Source organism: Cylas formicarius, unplaced genomic scaffold, assembly GCF_029955315.1.
Source record: "Cylas formicarius isolate icCylForm1 unplaced genomic scaffold, icCylForm1.1 PGA_scaffold_2__14_contigs__length_35257938, whole genome shotgun sequence".
Taxonomy (NCBI): Eukaryota; Metazoa; Arthropoda; class Insecta; order Coleoptera; family Brentidae; genus Cylas; species Cylas formicarius.
In genome coordinates, this window is record NW_026844319.1 from 27,243,537 (window position 1) to 27,264,743 (window position 21,207).

At 33.0% G+C, this 21,207-nt stretch overlaps 1 protein-coding gene across 1 annotated transcript; it reads left to right on the plus strand.

Annotated features, from left to right (window-relative positions):
• The first annotated feature begins 11,517 nt into the window (after nt 1-11,517).
• On the plus strand, nt 11,518-15,712 carry LOC132698333 (uncharacterized). The gene is made up of 5 exons (XM_060664334.1): nt 11,518-11,793; nt 12,861-12,922; nt 13,271-14,007; nt 15,001-15,174; nt 15,366-15,712. The coding sequence occupies exons 1-5, from the start codon at nt 11,776-11,778 to the stop codon at nt 15,647-15,649; spliced, it is 1,275 nt and encodes a 424-aa protein (XP_060520317.1). The 5' UTR covers nt 11,518-11,775; the 3' UTR covers nt 15,650-15,712.
• Nucleotides 15,713-21,207: the final 5,495 nt, after the last annotated feature.

Consider the following 21,207-nt stretch of genomic DNA (forward strand, 5'->3'; position numbering starts at 1 on the left):
GACGTTTATTAATGCCGATACGGTCACTATTACCGCACATCACGTACGGGATATTTTGGTTAAAAGAAAGGTCGTTAACTCAAGATGTTTGCCATTGCCGTACAGAAATTTATTTAACCACCAAATCGAAATGAAGAAATATTCGGTTTTAAATTAATATCTTCCATCTCGTATCAGACATTTGCTTAATTTTACTATAAAAAAAATGACTGAATCTTTTTTTTTGACAAGAACAAAAAAACAAACACAAAATGATGATAATGTTATTCTGCACAAATCAACTCGATATTTACCTCGATCGTAAGCGTAACCTAATTTAGTATTATACATGCTACAAATTTTAAATACGTTAATATTAAAAATTGTAACTGTTTATGGCACTTTTCTTTCTCTTTGTTTAGGTATTTAGGTATTTTTCTTAGTTGTTAGCATATTTTAATTGAAGTGATAAGTGCTCGTCGATATCTCCTGGTATGACTTGTTCAGCAGCACCTAAGTTACTAAATTGCTAACTAATTAACTTCCCCTTCCACATGATGTTGACGTAAAATGTGCAATTCTTAAGGAACAATAATAAAAATAATAATAATTAATTTGATAATAAAAAATTAAGGGAATGAAAAAGAAAAAGCTCCTTAAACCAAACAAGTACGCATTAGATAGTACATTAATTAACTACCGCGATTTCCCAATATGTATAGTTCATTTGAACAAAGTAACGACTTTCTTTTATTACCTTCTGATGACCTGGGTATCTTCCCAAACAATCTCCACACAACGGAAGTATTAATGTAAATTCTTTTATGGCTTCTTCTCATGCCAATCAATTTAAACATTTAACGTTGCAAATATCTTTGTACTCCAGCAAAATATGATTTATTTTTTACATCGTTAGAGCGTCGGTTGCAACATTTTCAGAATAGAGTTGTTTCCTGCTGCCTCAAAAACTGGCGAGATGTAAGGATTTCTCTCCTTACCTTTTGAGGTTTTCTGAGAATGTCTTTTGTAAACTGTGGTTAATAAACGAATCAAAATGTTTTGCTGCACGATGATACGGATGTGCAAATTTGATTTAAATTGTAATATTCTCATGGGTAACGAGACACCGCTTCTTGATTTTGTGGTTTGTTGGCCTTATATCAAAAGAGTTTAATATCCCATAAGTTTTCTAAACAAAACTTTGGTCATGAGTTTGTATAGGCACGAACATAGCGTATTATGCTTTTTCTACGACCATTAGTTTTTGTGTACATTTTTTGCGAATCAACACGAATATATTTAGATCAAAAAATTGTAAATATTGTTATTTAGAGGCTATACTTTAAATAAATACATATTATTATTATTATTATTATTATTTACTAAAGTTGACACTGTTAACCGGGTATTTTACAATAGAGAGTACAAAAGGTCGAATTTTAGTGTATTTACAAATTAATTAAAAGAAATCAATCGTTTTTATTGCTATATTACAGATATTACCAATAAATTTCATGCTTCTGAAGATAAATAACAATATGTTATGATTTTCGTGTTGGCCGTAAACCTATTACGACTTCCTTTGGTTCTAACGTTTCCGGCATTAATGGAGAAGCCAAATGATTGCGAACAGACAAGTTGTCTATGCACATATGGGTAACTCGGTCCATTTGTCAAACACTCCAACGGCCACTTTTACTTTTATTGATCGGCATTGTATGTTTACGCCCGTAGTAATGTTTAAGGGTAATGCGCGTGCAAAAACCATTAGCATGTTGGCGGTAGTACGTTAAAGGTGTCAATATTTGGAACGTTGGTGAATGCGGTTTTACAATTAATTGATGCATGTTTGGCAATAGTTCGTTTACCACGCCATTTTTTGATTTGTTAGTTTCACTCGAGTTGTTATACAACATATTAGTAAATTTAAATATTAAAAATATACTCTATAAAAGCTGATTTATAGGAGTGCCATGACCAACGGCAGCCTAGAAAATTATTTTTTACATTGTTTAAACGTTAACGACAAAACTCAAATACAAACAAAACAAAAAAAAAACATATTATCTATTTAATGTTTCATGCCATGTCAATTTTTGATATTTTAGTTTTAAGCAAGTTGTCCATAAGTATTCGCAAAATTTATAATCTTTTTCCGGCGTTATAGAATATATATTAGATTTATTATTCCATATAATCAATGTAATGGTTTATTTTTAGATAATAATTATCATTACTATTTCTTACTTAAACAATTATTTATCAGTTTTTTTTTTAAATCGAAATACGAGTGCGAAGTACGTAAACTCTGAGGTGTATTTTTGAAACCTTTTTAATTAGTTATTATCATTATAGTAAGCTGTGTCTGGGAGAATTATTAATTCTGCTGTTAAGGCGGTTTTTTGGTTGTTGTTTTAAACTCAGTTCTTTGAGTCATATTTAGTTGGGGTTTGCAATATCTGAGCATGGTTATTTTAAAAAAGAATGGTCGAGATTACTAATAAAGAGCTCGCAGATATGCATTTTATGTATTGTTTACATGTGAATTTACTAAACAGAATTCTCTAAATTTTTATGTACACTTAAATAGCTACGAAGGATGTTTGCGTAACATGTTTTAGTGTACAGGAACTACAGGAAATCTAAGAAAACAATTAAGCTACAAGTTGAATTTTAACTAGAACAAGCATAAGAAATACCCCTTGTCAATTACTGTCAATAGGAGGTGCTTGAACAATTTTTCAATTAGATGTTTCATGTGCGATATTAACCATCTCAAACCTATGAGTTTATAAAAACTAACGCTTTGCGCCGATTTACAAAAAAAATAGCTTACATATAAAACTACATGTAGAACTTGCATCGGACTACAGGGCTTGAAGAACAAAAACAACTCTGCATTGTTTTTCCAGACCTTAACTCCATTTTTACCTGAAAATTTAATAGGATTTCGACATATTTTGAGAAAATACTGCCGTAAAAATGCCGCACCCAAACATGGACTATCTGTCAGTGGCCATTTTGTTTGTTGAAACCCTCATGGTATTATGGGTCCTACGTCAGAATTTGTCGTTAGAGCTGCCATTGGTTAATAACGAAATTTTAAATCTCGCGCATGCGCACGTCAAATGGACCTTCTCAAAAAAAATTACCGATTTCCTTAAAAAAAATTATCAAATAGGCATTCATCAATGAAAAGATTTGATCTCTTAATTTTCTTTAGTGTGTCGTACGGTTTTCATTTAAAAATAAAAACTAATTTATCTGCATTTATCTCAAAAGTTAAGACGTTTAGAACATATGTTCATGCGAAGTTTTCTTTTTAAAATGGACCCAAAAATCTCCCCCTTATTTATTGACATTCAATTAGAAAACACCCTGTATATGTCAATTATTCTTACTTACTCAAAATAAATTCATTAATTTATATATGCATTTAATTATAAATAAAATGATATCTATTAATATATACACATTTGAATAACGTAATGATGAAATTAAATATTCACTCCACTCGGAACATTTATTGTTTTGGTTTTAATGTCAAATGCGTGATGCGATTATGAAAAAGACGACCAAGTTTTAGAAATCAGTATCGAACATGTGATTCTATTTATAAAGCTTAAAGTTTAACTTTACGTGAAAGTTATTCGGACAACATAACGCCGTTGCCTATTTGAGAGTAATGAAAACGGAATAAGATGGGAAACAAATTGGCGATTATTCTTTGTAGCTTGGGGCCACGTCCGATAAATAAACAATATTTTTTCATCAATCGTGCGGCTGTAAATTATCTACGATGTATCAGGACCGGGCCATATCATTTTGGGATTTTATAACGTTCTATCGCGTCACGTTCTCAGGAACATTCCAATATTTTAATTTGCTTTTATCACTTCGCCAGGTTATAACACATAATAAGTACATATTGCATAGTATATTTTTTTACACATGCATCTATAGAATTATTTTATAAATTATAAATATACTGTTAAGTATTCATTTAACGTGAAATGCAACTCGACCACGACAATGCAACCGTTTTCTCACAACCCGTACAATACGCGGCCCGGCAGGTAACTCCGTGGATAGCCCTAGGAAAACGTACCGCATCACGGTTTACAAAAAAAGCTAAACTAAACTGCGATATAAAAAAACTCGCATATAGAACCCCCTATAATAAACTGAAACTAACACTTAACTCTAGTGGTGTTTATGTACACTTGCATTTAGATATGAGTGTCACGTTTACTGGGCGACTTGTAAACGATCTGGAGGGTTAATCTTACTACGTCTACGAAGCACACGCGCACCGTGGTCACTTGGGACTTCATTGTCGCTGGGGTTGTTTTCACTGGGTGAGATAATGTCTTCACTTTCTGAGTCCGATCTTTCGCTATCGCTAGACCTAACTGATGTTACAGTATTACTTGATCTGTTTCTTGTTACGTTGGAAGGTGGAGTCATCGATTAGTTTTTTTTATTTGGGGCTGTCATGGAGTTTTCCCTGCTGGGGAAAGACTTGTCGGTACAATGATACTTTTTTAACTGACTTGAATGTCTTTTCCATGTGACTCCACCGACCAACTCAACCACGTAAGTTCTTCGGCCAAGTATATCTCGAACTACCCCTTGACACCACCTGCTTTTATCCGTGTTTGGACGGTAGTCCCGGGTCCATACTTTCTCCCCAATTGAAAATGACAGTTCCCCTTTCTTTTTGCGCTTAAGTTCTATTTTGTTTTATTTTTCTTTTATAATATTTTCGGTCGAAGGTAAAATTAAATCAAATCTAGTGCGTAAAAAGCGACCAAAAAGCATTTTTGCTGGACATTCTTGGGTCGTAGTGTGCGGTGTATTGCGGTATTGAAAAAGAAAAGTATCTAAAATAAGTTGTAAATCGGTCACCCCATCCGCATATCCTTTGCGTAACGCTCTTTTTGCAATTTTGACGCCTGATTCGGCCAACCCGTTCGTTTCCGGATGATATGGAGCACCCGCTTTGTGAATGATCCCCAAACTTGCCAACAAATTTTGGAATTCCTCGGACATAAAAGTCTGACCATTATCGGTGGAAACTTCTTTTGGGAGACCAAAACGAGCAAATAGAGCTCTGAAGATTTTTATGGTTTGTGCAGAAGACATGTCTGAGACCATGAAACATTCTAGCCATTTTGAAGTGGCATCTTCGATTACTAAAAATGTTTTATTTAAAAATGGTCTGAAAAAGTCAGCGTGAACACGAGTCCATGGTTCTTTAGGAGTATCCCACATAATTAAAGAAGGTTTCGCGGAGTTTTCCAAATAAAGTGCACATGTTTTGTGCACCAAACATATGAAGGCGCCAAGGCTTTCATTTTAACGATTCCGTTATGAGTTAAATGTAATTCCCCCAAAATTCTGTCATAGAAGACTGGAGGCACAATTAGACGGTAACCCCACATTAAACAACCATGTTCTACAAAAATTTCATGTTTTTTAAGAAAATAAGGTTTAAAATCTGTAGAGGGGCAAGTTTGTGGCCAACCGTTTCGAACATAAAATAGAATTTTGCTCAAAACGACATCTTTTGAGGTTTGTTCTTTAGTCTTTTGGAAATTAACTGGGAATTTTGAATTTTCGATGTAATTTAAATATGAAATTTGATCTTGTTTCCCCGAGTCGAATAGTAACGGATTGCTGGCACGGTGAATCATATTTTTAGTGTTTCCCCCTAACCGAGATAGGAAATCTGAGTAGTTTTGTTTGGTATTGACATACTTAATTTCGAAACGGAATGAAGATAGAATGTATGCCCATCTTTGTAGGCGAATTGGGAATAGGAGAGTTCGTTTTTATTTAGCAACCTTGAAGCGAACGCGATGGGTCACTCAGTTCCGTCTGTGTAGGTATGACTAATTATTCCCCCAAGACCTATACTGCTGGCATCTACCAATAATTTGATTGGCAATTTTGGGTCAAAATGGGCCATATAGCACATATACAATTAACATAAATTATACATATACCACTAAGTAGCAAAGTGCCTTAAGAGGGAAAAGAGGGAAATATCAACTAAAACCAAAATAACAATATGCAAAACAATATTCATCTCAATTTTATCATTTCGATGTGATTCAAAGCACGGAGATGAAGTACCTACGAAGGTATCACAATTAGAGACAGAATCCGAATTGACGCGATTAGAGAGAGATTGAAAGTACAACCAGTTCAACTAAGATGGTACGGACACCTAAAAAGAATGGTCAAAAAGACACCAACATAACTGATCAGGGAAGCGAGAAGATTCAGCAGAAGAAATAGCGAATATACTAGGAGAGAGAGGACTGAGGATAATGGAAGCAGCTAAAATGGCACTAGGAAAATAGTTTACAAATAAAATATTGAAATTAAAAAAATGTGAATATAAATGGATGACCATAAGAACCATATGGAAAATTGAACAAGACGGGCATTTAAAAATTTGATTATGGCCTATTTTTAATATATTTGGGACAGCGCCACATCAATTTGAAGCAGACACCATCTTCCTATTTTTATGTAATGTAATGTCACATAACAAACACTTGCATAGGGTTATTATTTTCGATGTATAGAACATTAAGTTGGCATTACTGTTCAAGATGGCGACCGATTTAACAGCTGTCAAGTGATTTATTCTCAGTTTGGTTTGGCAATTCATCATGAATAGACTCACGCCTGAACAACGCTTGAAAATAGTGCAATTTTATTTCGAAAATAATGGTTTTGTGCGGAATACGTATCGCGCACTACGTCCATTTTATCGTCGACCAAATCGTGAATGAACGTTTTCGCACCACGTTTACTCTTATTGATAACTCGCATCCCCAGAGACGCCGTACGGTGCGTACAGAAGACGCTATATGCTGCTGCAGAGCGTAGCATTGAGGAAGATCCGAATGAGTTTATCCGCCATCTAGCACAGAAATTGGATCTGTGTCCATCCACTTTATGATTTTGCGAAAGGATCTTGGCTTACGTGCTTACAAAATCCAACTCGTGCAAGAATTGAAGCCAAACTATCATCAAGTAAGGCGTAGATTGGTCGAATGGGCCCAAAACGAGATTGCCCTTGTTCCCGATTATCATAAGCGAATGGAAATGTGGAAACACCGTTACATCCAGAAAAACTGACTGTTTGGTGCGCTTTATGGGCTGGTGGAATCATTGGTCCGTGCTTCTTCAACAACGATGATGGCTAGAACGTTACAGTCAATGGTGATCGGTATAGAGCTATGATTACTAACTCTTTCATTCCTGAATTGAATAACCATGATGTCCAGGAGATGTGGTTTCATCAAGACGGCGCAACATGTCACACAGCTCGTGCCACAATCGATTTATTGAAAGACACGTTTGGTGACCGCCTAATTTCACGTTTTGGACCTGTGAATTGGCCTCCAAGATCTTGTGATTTAACACCGCTAGACTACTTTATGTGGGACTATGTAAAGTCATTGGTCTATACATTGGATATACGGCCGCAAATGTTGGAAAAAGTCATCGAAAATTGGACGTCCAGATTGGACTACATCCGCGCCAGCCGTGGCGGTCATATGCCAGAAATCATATTTAAAATATAATGCCACAAGATTATCTTTCGGATAAATAAAATTCATGTCAGTCGAATAATCCATCGTTGTTTTATTGCAACTTAAAAAAAACACCCCTTAATTTATGGGATGGCGAGGGTCGAACATTAACAACCAAAAAGTGGTGCTTTATGACAAAAAGAATCATTATCAAACTAAATCAAATAAGTTTAGCAGTCATCATATTTCTTAGTGGAAGTAAATGTAATTTAAAGATAATTTTCGCCCACAAATATATTTAAAATATATTATGGGTTATATTTCTGTTAAAAAACTATAGTCAGCGAAATCTGAAACGTTAAATTTCAAAAATCGTTAAAACTCATAATTCCATATTTGTTCGAATGTATTTTGTTAGGGTACCAGTAAAGAAGAAAAAAGGACAAGAAATAATTCGTTGTATTCACGATTTTAGTGCTGATTCTGGTTTTTTAACCAAAACATATTCACAATTTTGCTGGCATCTTTTTAGTTAGTGGGTGTTTTTCTTTGAATTAATTCTAAGCTTTTGGAGTTGAAATAACTGTTATTTTATTTTCCTTATTAACCATTTAATGCACACACATATCTTCTGGCATTTAGCATTAAGAACTAGTTCTTCGTTGCGTCTGTGGATGCAATTATTAATTAAATTTATTATACATATAATCTCTAGTCCGGTCGTGTAATGGTGTTTAGGCTGGAAAGTTACCGCAATCGGTATGTCAAAGGGTTAAGAACCAAGATATCGTAAGAAATCAAGTGAAAGGCAGCATTTTACCGTATACTTTCTTCCGATGTAACAAGTCAGACACTTACCAAGAAATCACGTGTCGTAACAGATGGGTTCAAGTGATCTCCTTTCGATTATGCAACGGCTTTTGTAAGCGAATCCGTTGTCTGCAGGTTTCACTCGGAAAGGTGTGTAGCTGAACCGCTCTTGCGGACAGAAATACGACTTCATTGTTACGCATGGTGGTAGTTTACTGTTTACAATGATTTTCTGATAAGATATTGTTTCAAGTTGAGATGCAATGAAAAAGAATAGATTACGACGCCTGTATAAAGAGATCACCAAAGCCTGCACACAATGTATTGCATAAATGATAATATACCGGGCACTCCATTCTTGTTTATATACATATATATATATATATATATATATATATATATATATATATATATATATATATATATATATATATATATATATATATATATATATATATATATATATATATATATATATATATATATATATATATATATATATACGGTGTTTTAGATACAAGCTTGCTCAAACTGGGTACAGTTCCAAAACTAAAATTTTCGGATTTTGATTTTATTTTATATCACGCAATTTAAAAATTTATAAAAAATCTACACCAACATTCTCATTGATTAATGAATTATATTTTTAACGTTAGCGGGTTTTACAAGGTAGCAAAATTATTTTAAAAAGTCAAAGTCCACCAGTAACTTGAAATACTAAAAAGGGAAAACAGCAAGAATTCAATATAACGTCCTTCAAAAAAATTAACATTGATGATGGTTTCAGAAAAACGAAACGTTGCACTTGATTTTTAACTTCAGCAAAATATAACGCTCAGAAAATTCCTATAAGATGATTGTCTTTATAATTTTTTGCCAAATTTTAAAATAGAAAAAAAAAATGAAAACTGAAAATATCAGCTTTCCCTCGAGTTTTCCGGAAACTGTAGAGATGCCTAAGTATTACAAATTCATAAATTTCATTATAAAATATGTATGGTAAGATATGCCTAAAAAAAATAAAAATACTTGCACAAAGCAACACAAAATATCACGAGAGAGCCACGCACAAAATAATAAATAACTGTATTATTCCAAATGAAAGACTATATATGTTTTATACGATATCAAAACTATTTAACATGTTACCCATTGAATTTAAGTATAAACAATTTCATAAAATAAAGAATAAATTCAAGCAGTGGCCAATAAATAATAAAATAACTTGGTTCTGTGCTTAGTACGAATTGTATAATCACGATGAGTATAGTCTCTGTCTTCTCGTTCCGTTTATATCTCTTACAGTGAAAAATCCTTAAATGTATGTGCACGAACTATTGTCGGGGAATGTTTTGTTGTAATTAATGTTGTTGGAAAAAAATTGTTAAATTATTACTTTACAAAAAAAAAAAGCATCTTTACTTTACAAAATACGAGATACGAAAACTGAATTATGCCTTTGTCGAACCGACTAATTCGGTAATTGATGTACAGCGCTTGCAGTGTTATTGGCTATTTTGGCACATTTGGTGTAGCCTTGGAAGAAAGTTTTCCTGTCGCGTTATTATTGTACGTGTGAATCGGCTCTGATGAAGATCACCCTTTCACTCTCTATGATCGCAACGTTGCCGTACACGTCAGGAAGTAGTTTTTTAAAATTTATTGCAAATTTATTTTTTTACAAGCTAGAAGGATTGCATTTCTGCAGCTATTCGCAAAATTTGATTTGATTTTAAATTGCTTAAAAGTGCTTAAAATTTTAGTTTAGTTGCTTGTAATTAAATTATTAGGCATCAATCCCAGATTTAAAAGAATTTTTTTAGGAAAACTTAACAAAATTATTTTAATGTTTCATTTAGGCCAAAGGGCAGATCTTAGACTGAGAAGATTTGCAATTTTTAGCTGTAGCACAGAAAATATTGAACGAATGAAATTATCGACAGAAAAAAAAATTATAGGCTTATGAAAAGTGATCATTGTGTTGAAGAGAAATAGGGCAAGATTTGCACGCTTGTGAAAAATATCAAAATCTTAGTGTTAAGCCAACAGAATAAAATTTATTCAGTTTTGAGAAATTTTAGAAAATCGAACTGAAAAATAAAACCTCGCACCCTTACATAAAAAAAATTGTATACACTCGAAACGAGAGAAAAAAAATATTTGACGGTTCAAAAATATTTATTTCTGCAAAAGAAATGCATTGTGGTATATAAAAGTTCATTTTATCTGAAATCGTTGCAAGTGTAACATCTAACTGCAAATGTTAGTATTGGTTTTTCAAATATCAAACGGTTTTACATGCTTTCATTTTGTAGTTTTACCTAATTAATAATAATAATAGTCTTTATTGAGAATTGAGACGCATGATATACATAATACACAATACACAATACTAAATCCTCAATAGCTGACTAAATCAACTACTCAATATTAATCCAACACAATTAATCTATATATTATACACCTTTTTGACAATACAATTTGTAACAATATAACCCGTAATAAAGAAAAATAAAATAGAAACAAAAGAAAAAGAAAGTAAGTAATAATAGAAATAAATCCGCGATTAATTAAAACACGAAAAACCCAATTAGCACTTTATCTAATAACACGCCTTTACTGTTCTTCCGAAATAGACAAGCCAAAGAAGTGTCTAAACGAATTTAAATATTAGTGAAAATAAAAGCTATGATAAAACTGAATATGATAGCATTATATTACAATACAAAATTATAATAGTTAAGATATTTGCATATACTTAAATGCTGAACTAAATACAAAAAATAAATTTGTTAATAATTTTATAAATACAAGCTAAGAGATATTATTATTCAAAATTAATAAAAGGTGACAAAACAAAACAAGACGAGAGAGAGAGAGAGAGAGAGAGATTAAAAAAATTTCTACATTGATAACAATGCTACAGACCAAAAAATACGAAGTATTTATAATAGTGGGTAAAAAATGTTTAATACTGATAATTATTTATACTTTCTAAGTTTTTTTTTTTAATTTGAGGAGTAAATAAAAGTACAAAATAGTTTTATAAGGGAATTGAAGGAAACTAATTTTGAACGAAACACTGCATCACAGCATTTGATACTAATATATAACAATATTGCAAAATGTGGCGATAAATTTAAAAATGAATATTTTCTGTACCAGAATCCATGAGCCAACGAGCCGACAACATCGCATATAGAAATGGACTTACTCTCTAGGTCAGGGACGGAAACGCGGCGGTCAAAATCTCCGTCCCCATCACCGTACTCACCATCCCCCCATCTTTTTGTACGGGGTGTCTCGTTTTCGCCGCGACTCTCGAACTTTAGCATAAGATCGTCTTTCGGTATAAAATGATGGCATTGTCGTTGAATAATCGCATTCCTCCCGAGCAACAAACATCGCCGTTTAGGCGGAAGTCGTATGCATTATGGCTTCCCAAAATTTTGTAAGTATTTTGAGTAGCATAATTAGAACATATTCGTTTGTGCTATTATTAATGCGGGTGGTTTCCTTTTTTTGCATGAAGTGTTTTTTCCTTTTAGTGAGATACAGTGCCGGTGTGCGTGTGTGAAACTGGTATACAGGGTGGTTTTTATCAAGTATTCGATAGTTTAAATTGCCATTTCTTAAAAATTTAATATAGACATTGTCAAAATTTTTAGAATTTTTTTTATCATAATTTTAATATTGATTTACATTTTTTATCAAATATCAAACGACATTTTATGATGCTAACAATTTTTTTTTAATTAACAGTGACATCCGTAAGTGCTGTAGAATGATCAGTTCTTCCAAAACGAAGCATTATTATTATGAAATTTTCATTCAATTTGGTGTAAATTTTATTTTCGTACGGGGCACCTATATTAAAATAGATTGAATCTTGTTATTTTCATCAGTTTCAGCAAAACACCTTTCCGAAAAAACTGAGTACTGAGAAGCCCATGCGGTCCGTTGTTAGATTTTTCCTTTAAGTACTTGAAGAATCGCCCTGTGAAATATCGAACACTTATTGAAAAACACCCTGTATAAAAGACGTACTGTTTTCGAAATTTCACCATGCAAAAAAGTTTTGAACTGTTTTTTGTTGTTTTGTTGTTTTTGTTGTTCTTTAATACTGAGCTTATAATTTAAATTTTTATTTTGATTTTTTTGTGTTTTGTTTGTATTAAAATTTCACTTTGTATTGATTTTAGTTGTATTTATCCTTGTTGTAGAAAAAAATTTTTCTTACTGGAAATTTTAATTACTAATTTTATTAACCATTATGACTGCATTTCTGAAGATAAATGTTGGTTGGTTAATTAAAAAAGTTACGATGATACGACGATAGAAGCACGAATATTTTAAAAATATTTGCTAACGTGTATGTAAATTTCATTGACAGTAAACAAAAAAGAATAATTTATACCATAATAAAATTAAGAATGCACCAATTTGTCACCTAGTTAATGTTTCCGAAAAGTTATTTTATAAAATGGCTTGAAATTTAAATTTTGCTTTTTGTTTCAGGTTGCTCTGTTGTTTCTATGTTGCGTAGCTTTAGCTGCAGGAACTTTTGGCGGAAAAGAACAGTAAGTTTCATTGCAATTTGTAATAAAATTAAATTGAATTAAAATTATTAGAAATAACATACAGCAAAATTAGTTTCTGATTTCTCTTTCAATTTAATTAACTTAAATTCTTCTGCAAGCTCGAGAATTCGGTAATGGAACCGTGAGATATATGTTCAGAATAACTGCCGCTTTGATTACTGTTATTATTGAATTATCAAGATTGGCTTTGCTTCACAAAAATTTTCTTTAATTCTATGTAATTAGTGCGGTACGTATTTAATTAGTGGCTTGAACGCATACCCCTTCCTTGATTTTTTTAATTGATTGATGATATTGATAAGTAACTAACATAATTATTGTTCCTAGTGTACATATTAAAGTTCACGTGCCGGCCCCGACTCAAGAAAAGAAAATCATTAAAGAGGTTGTAGTACACGACCACGGCGGAGGCGGAGGCGGTTACGGAGGCGGAGGTGGTTATGGAGGCGGTGGTGGAAGTTTCGATGATCACCACGGCGGTGGAGGAGGTGGATTCGGAGGCGGATTCGGTGGTGGATTTGGCGGCGGAGGACACAGCGACCACGGTGGTGGCGGCGGCTACGGCGGCGGCGGAGGTTTTGGAGGTGGTTTTGACGATCATCACGGAGGAGGTGGTGGTGGATATGGCGGCGGAGGCGGCGGAGGTTTTGGAGGTGGTTTAGACGACCATCACGGAGGAGGCGGTGGAGGATATGGCGGCGGAGGCGGCGGAGGTTTTGGAGGTGGTTATGATGACCACCACGGCGGAGGAGGCGGCGGCGGCGGTTATGGCGGAGGTGGAGGCCACGGTGGTGGAGGTGGTGTTTCGCACACGATTATAATAAAAGATAATGGAGGCGGTGGAGGCCACCATGGCGGTGGAGGTGGCTACGGAGGCGGCGGTGGATTCGGCGGCGGATTCGGAGGTGGACACGATCACCATCACGGCGGTGGTGGCGGAGGCGGCTACGGAGGAGGCGGTGGTTTTGGAGGCGGGTTCGGAGGTGGCGGAGGACATGGAGGAGGAAGCGTAGTGAAAATCATTAAACTGCATGGAGGTGACCCATTGCCCAGTGGGGGAGGCGGTGAGTATAAGAATAATATTAAGTGCCTTTTAGTTTTTATTAATGCTTTTGAATAAATGAAATTTTTCTTTGGTGTTAACTTTGCGTAAACAGCATCTTAATTTTAATTGATAATTCTTTCAAAAAAAGCCCAAAATTGAAGGTTTTTTATTCAAAAAGGTATGTTCTTTTTGTAATTTTACAACATTGTATGGCAACCATGCAATTTTTGCAAGTAATTTTTTGCTTAAGCACTCAAACTACGAACTTTTTTTTCCTTGAATCATTTCTTTGACTTAAAAGTTCAGAAATTTTATAAATACAAAAACTAACAGTTTCAAATTTTAGATATATAGATAGATATGTCGAATTAAAAAAAAAAAAAATATTACAAAAATTACTGGAGATTTTTAATTTATTTATTCATTCAATAGTAATTGTCAAGCCACGTGATTTAACAACTTTGAGCTTGAGCTTCTTCCATTTTCTCAAAAATATTACATATGAAACAATTTTTTGTAGGGATATGTCTTGGTTATAAAAGAAAAAAAAAGGAACTTGTTTAATAAATATACTTATGGCACCATATATGTCTACAGATTCGAGAAACGTTGTAAGAGTTTGATAATTTTATCGACTAGGAAAGATTTAATATGTTTCATCCTACATAATTCCCAACTTCCTAAATCCCTACTTTCCTAAATGGCACTTTCTCTTTGTTTACAATTATATTAAATTATTTTTCTTAAATTGTTGTTGGTGTATAAGTTACTATATTTTTTTGATAAATTCCTAAGCATTACTAAATAACAATCTTGATATACTGGTGGATCCGCCAAATATTAGAGTATTATAAAATACAATTTTAAAATTGAAATTTGGCTGTAACTGAATAATTGCATAGAGTAACAGAAGTGATAAGATAAACACATGCAAGCTAAAACTTTTCCATGTTTCACATGTAGTGAACTAAATCTAATCTCAATTTACTAGAACAATTTTCTTGCATTTTAGGTGGTTACGGTGGTGGTGGAGGACACGGAGGCGGTGGAGGATATGGGGGAGGAGGTGGATATGGAGGAGGCGGTGGATATGGAGGCGGCCATGATGACCACCACGGAGGAGGCGGAGGCGGAGGTGGAGGTTACGGAGGTGGAGGTGGATTTGACGACCACCACGGTGGAGGAGGTATATAGATTTTTTAATTGTTTTATTACTTAAAATAGATAGGTGAGTCTGATTTTAAGCGACTGATCAAAGTAGGATGTCATGCAATTCGAAAATATTTCTCCAAATTAGAGATGGTGATTTGTGATCGGGGATTGAAGTTTGTAGAAAAAGCAATCGAAAATAATTTTTGTTCTTATTTGTCATCTCAGGTTATGGAGGAGGAGGTGGTGGAGGATTTGGAGGAGGCAGTTTCGACGATCACCATGGCGGCGGCGGCGGCGGAGGTGGATACGGAGGAGGCGGTGGTTATGGAGGCGGAGGAGGATTTGGTGGAGGACACCATGATCATCACGGTGGTGGTGGGGGAGGCTACGGAGGAGGAGGAGGAGGAGGTTACGGAGGAGGCGGCGGTTATGGAGGTGGCGGAGGATACGGAGGTGGCGGAGGATATGGAGGAGGCGGCGGCCATGGAGGCGGTTGGGATCGAAAGTAATCACAAATTCAAAGTATATGTTATAAGTGTGTGCCTCATTAGTCGTAATTTAATGTTTGTGAATGTGTGTTTTGTAAATATTTGTTGATGATGTTGTTATGTAATTTTAGAATGAATAAAATATTTTTATAAGCTTTTTCTTCTTTCTTTTTGTTGCTTGTTATACATCAGCATCATAAAAATACTACAACAAAATGGTTAAAGAGACCATGCTTTCTTCTATAAAAAATATCAAAAAGCAAGTACCCAAATTACAATTACTACGTAATTTAGTATTACTCTGTGACAAAAAAAAATTAATTCTAGTTTTTGGTTAGTTTGTAGTTAGTTATTATGAATGACTATATGTAATTGTTTCAAAACTGTTTTAATATTTTTTTGTTTTTTGAGGAAGCCAGTTGTTAATTATAATTGTTGTTTTGAAACAAGGAGAGGACTACGATATTTGGCACACTTAAACACTCCACTTTTTCAAGAAAAACTCCTGTCTTATGCAAACTCTGTACATTTATAGAACTATATTTGCTTCTCGCAGGACACAATACAAAAAGTAATTAAAACGAGGGAAATAAAAGAGTTACTCGTTGATTCTTTAAAATACTGAAACTCTTTGCCTTTTCTGAATATTCGTCACTTCTTTGACTTCTCAATTTTTTAAATTAATGAATAATAGTTTCACGAGTTTCACAAACATAAAATTTGTCTGTGGTACTTGATTAGCGGGGCAGGACATTTTCAAAATATTTTGGACGAAAAACTCCTTTTTATTTGTTACTGTTTTAATTAACAATTCGCTCTCTACTTTCAATTTTCTTTTTACAATTGGGGTGAATTATTGAATATATCATTATTCAATTGTAATTAAGACTGTGATTTTAATGTAATAAGTTTGTGTTAGGTATTCTTTTTCAAGAAATCTTATACAAAGTAGTATATTAGGCAACAAATGTGACCAATGACATATTTTACTGACACTACAATACACCATTTAAAAATGATAGGTAATTAGACTATACTGTATATTATCATAAAATTAAAAAAAAAATGATCACGACTTTAAACTGATTATAAGGACCACTGTAGGATATTTTTCTGTAGGGATTTTTTGAATTTAAAATTTTGAGATCCAATTTATGGGTCAGTCAAAGACATTTCCTTGACTATATGTACACACATCATATAGACATATCTTTGACTATATGCACATACGCCTTTGGGAAATTGATAATTGAAACTGATACATTTTTGTCGTGTATATAACTAGATTTTGGTGTTGTAGTTGTGGTTTGGAGTAGAGCCAATAGATTTGCAAAAGTTATTTATTATTATTATTAAATGGGCAGAAACTCACCAATGGAAGATTCGAAATATCACAGTATTTTTATATAATACGTCACATAAGAAAATTTAATAAAAGAAGTCAATATTATATAACCAATTACGCATTGACGAGTGTTCAAAGTATCACTTTATAGTCTCAGTTTTATTACGTCAAGGGTTCGGAACGATTCGATGTTTTAGGTAGATTTTATTTATGGCATTTTGACCTTTATAAGTTCTGGTGGTTAGGTTCCACGTCACTCAGTCATTGTAATAGACCTGCTAATGAAATTTAATTAAAGTTGGTACGGATCGATTCTCCGAAAGGGTTATTAAGTAAATTACAGGTTTAAATTAAATGGAATAAGTATTTTTCATTTTCAAATCCACGTGGGCAGGCGTTTACCATATGGCATTGCCCGAAGGCTTTGTTCAGTTCCTTTATTTCCTGCGGATGAAGCTGCAGCAAAATTGCTTTCACTCGTTTCACATTACGGTTTTTAAGCCAGCAAAATAAACCTTTTCGTCATTTTCCATTCAAATTTTGAACTGACAATATTTAAATATATTAAGTATATTAAAAAATAGATGTGTACACAGTACTAGATTGCAGTAACTATGCGATGAAAGTGAACGAATTTTATGGAAAAACTTCAGTCGATCCATTTAAAAAATCAGAGAGAAGGTGTAGTTTGCCCAAGCATATACCATTTTTATGACATAATGCGGTATTTAACTTTTTATCACGGTCTAACCGCAGGTCTACTTCTCTTGAGTTTCTCTTTGTAAACCTCAACAATAGATTCGCAATTCCACAATGACTTTAAAGATCGGTACTTCGTGCAAACAAATGCTGAAAGCTAACGGATTTGTGTAGAGTTTCATCGGTGAGATGCCTCGATTATTATTAGTCCATTCTTACTTTAAAAAGTTTATTATAAACATAAATGACCGAGTAAATTTAGCCATAAAACAATTTTAGAATATTTCTAAAAAAAAAGTTATTCTACATCAAAATAATCACAATCGTCATTGGACTCGTCTCCCACATTAATAATGAATTTTGGCACTAGTCGACTTCTGTAAACATTTTCTTCTTCGATGGCATGTTCTACACATTCTTCTTCATCGCAAGTGATTAACAAAATTGAATAATGTCAGTATTTGGTAAGAAATAAATTGTAATAACCTGTATATGCCACTTCAATAAAAAAGGCACACTGACTTACATTACAAGTCAATCATCTTCCTAAGATTTTGTATTAGTTTCTTAGGAAAATATTTGAGAGCCATTCTGTTAAACCCCTATATTGGAAATCAGTTTAAGCTTTCTAATGTGTTTTTAATATAACAGATCAACCTATCTAATGGGCAAATTCAACTTGAAATGGAGCTACCTCAAGTAGGGAGTATTTTAGGGAGATTTATAAAAACACATTCATATGAATTAATATAACAGTTTAATAAAAAAAAATTCCATACCCTTAAAACACAACAGTGCGCACGCCATAGTTTTTGTCTGCTAACATCTTAAATGTGGCCCTGGGTTGTCTTACACGTGCTAAAAAGAATGGGCTTTGCAAAACTGTATATCGCTAGGCTAACTTTAGTCTAAATTTCGTCAAGTGAGATAGCCACTTGGGCGTTTTACTAAACCCTTGGTAATATATTTGACTATCTTAAGGTCCATTTTTGATATTGTATATGATTACAAAGATTTTAAATATTTTATATTTTTCCCAATAAATAGGCAACACCGCATTCAACCTCAAAAATAAAGACGCTTACAAACTAACCAAAACTATTTTTAACAACAGTTAAAATATACATAAAATTGTTACAAATATTTTTGGTAATTCTTTACGTTTGAAAGTTATGATGGTGGCGTCATATATCAGTGAATATATTCTTGTCATTGAGAGAAATGTACCCAAAAACTGATGTTAGTAGGATAATTGTAGTATGCAATATATTTATCAACCTTTTCATACACTCGCTCCACTCGTGCCAGATCAAACTTGTCACTAAAGTGACTAAAACGTATTGCATAATATACTATCGCTTTAAGAATTGAAGAACATTTTAGATATTTTTGTTGTGTGGTGTTTTTTTTTGAACAAAAGAATAAATTTATTTCGAAGAAATGTAAATCCAACATTACTTTACTTAAACCGACCTCTTTTCTGTGGTGAAATAATAATTGAAGGTGGTATACTTAATAAATATTATAAATAAAGTTTCATATATATATTTGATGTTTCCGGGATGAGAATATTTGAAGTATATATGTGTGCTGCATGCCCTTACTTGTGTTTACGTGATTACGAGTTCGAGAATAAAAATTATACAGTAATTTATACCACTTTTTCTGCGTTGTTCCTCCGAATAATTGCAATAATACTGTGCCTTTCAGTACGCTAACGTATATTATTATCAAAATAAGTGTCATTGTTGCTAAAGAGAAATTTTAGAGATCGACGTTTTATGCTAGAACCTATTTTAAGATTTTGATTTTTCGGTAAATCTACTACGTAGTAGTAGTTGCAAGAGTATTTTATGAAATATTCTCTGATTTTTCACAGCATAAATGGCGTTAAATATATATATATATATATATATATATATATATATATATATATATATATATATATATATATATATATATATATATATATATATATATATATATATATATATATATATATATATATATATATATATATATATATATATATATATATATATATATATATATATATATATATATATATATATATATATATATATATATATATACATAGTATTAATTTAAAGAATTGTAATACAACTCTATGAAACTTCAGAAATCGATGTTTTATGTTATTTTCATTTTTTTAAACAATTACAAAAATTTAAATTACTCTTAGTCCAGTAATGGATCGATGCCTATTGATTTTTTACCATCTTCATTTTTCCAATATACGTCACACCATTTTTTTTAGTCCATCCAACTCAGTCATACTAAACATATCATCTAGTTCAATTTTATGTCCAAATGCATATTTAAGAAAACACCAAAATTGGAATCGGAAATCCGCATTATTACAATTGCCATTCTACCATAGAAGTCGAGTTGTTCTTCAGTTGCGAATATGGAGCTTGTAAAAAAGGAAGACCTTAAATGTCGATTAAATAACTTTTACGCCTCACTTTCCCGCAGCATATGCTTAAATAATCTGCCAGCTAAGTACATAATTCTTTTTTCTTCATGGCACGGTATTAAGAGATATCGCTTAGCTACGTTAATATTCCTGTAAAGTTGTCTTGCATCGTAAATTTTGTTTAGAAGAATGTTGGCAGGCTCCCAAACGACTTCCTCATACTGACACATACGCCTATTAAAGAGTAGTCACAACAATTTGTTAGTTTGAAACGCCAGTAAAATTTGCTTATTTGTTACTATGACTTATCGATTGATATTGTTTATTGCCGCCAAACAAATTAATGACATTTCCCGTTACCAAAAGTGTGTTAAATTAGTCTCTAAAATCAGCCGACGAAAGCAATAAGAAAATGCGCACCAATTTTATTGTTCTCTAAGGTTATGAAGTTTATAACACTTGACCATTTCAATTGTCTGTATAAAATGAGCGCAGCTTTCGAAAATTTGAATTTCGAGTAGGGATAATACGGGAGACAATACTTTAGTCAGTGGCAGCAATCAGATATTTTCAGCAGATTTTAGTCACGGTGTTCTGACAGGTCATTCAGTATTTGTGCTTTTTTGTAAAAATATACCCAGAAACAGTAAAACTATAGCATGCAATAACCTTGATAAACTTCTTCAGTATTAGTTATTAAATACTCGCTCCACTAGAGACAAATCAAACTCGTGGATAAAATGTTGTGTGGAAAAACCAAAACTTTAACCACCAGCAAATAGCAGAAGGTGAATTTAAGTGTAAAAATAGGTATAAGGTATTAATTAAAATGGACAAACACTAATTATGTAATTTAGAGTAATTAAAAGATGATGTCCTATAAATAATAATAATAATAAGAGAGCTATTATAAATTATTGCACGAGATTTCGAAAAAATGTCTTAATGCACAGCAAAATTTTCGGACAAATTTAATTAACAATAGCAATTAATAGCGATTCAAAAACATGTTTAAATATAGTAAAGATCTACCTACCAGATTTTTAAAAAGACATTTAGGGTAAATCACTACACTCCAAAGCGAATCGTGTACGGTTT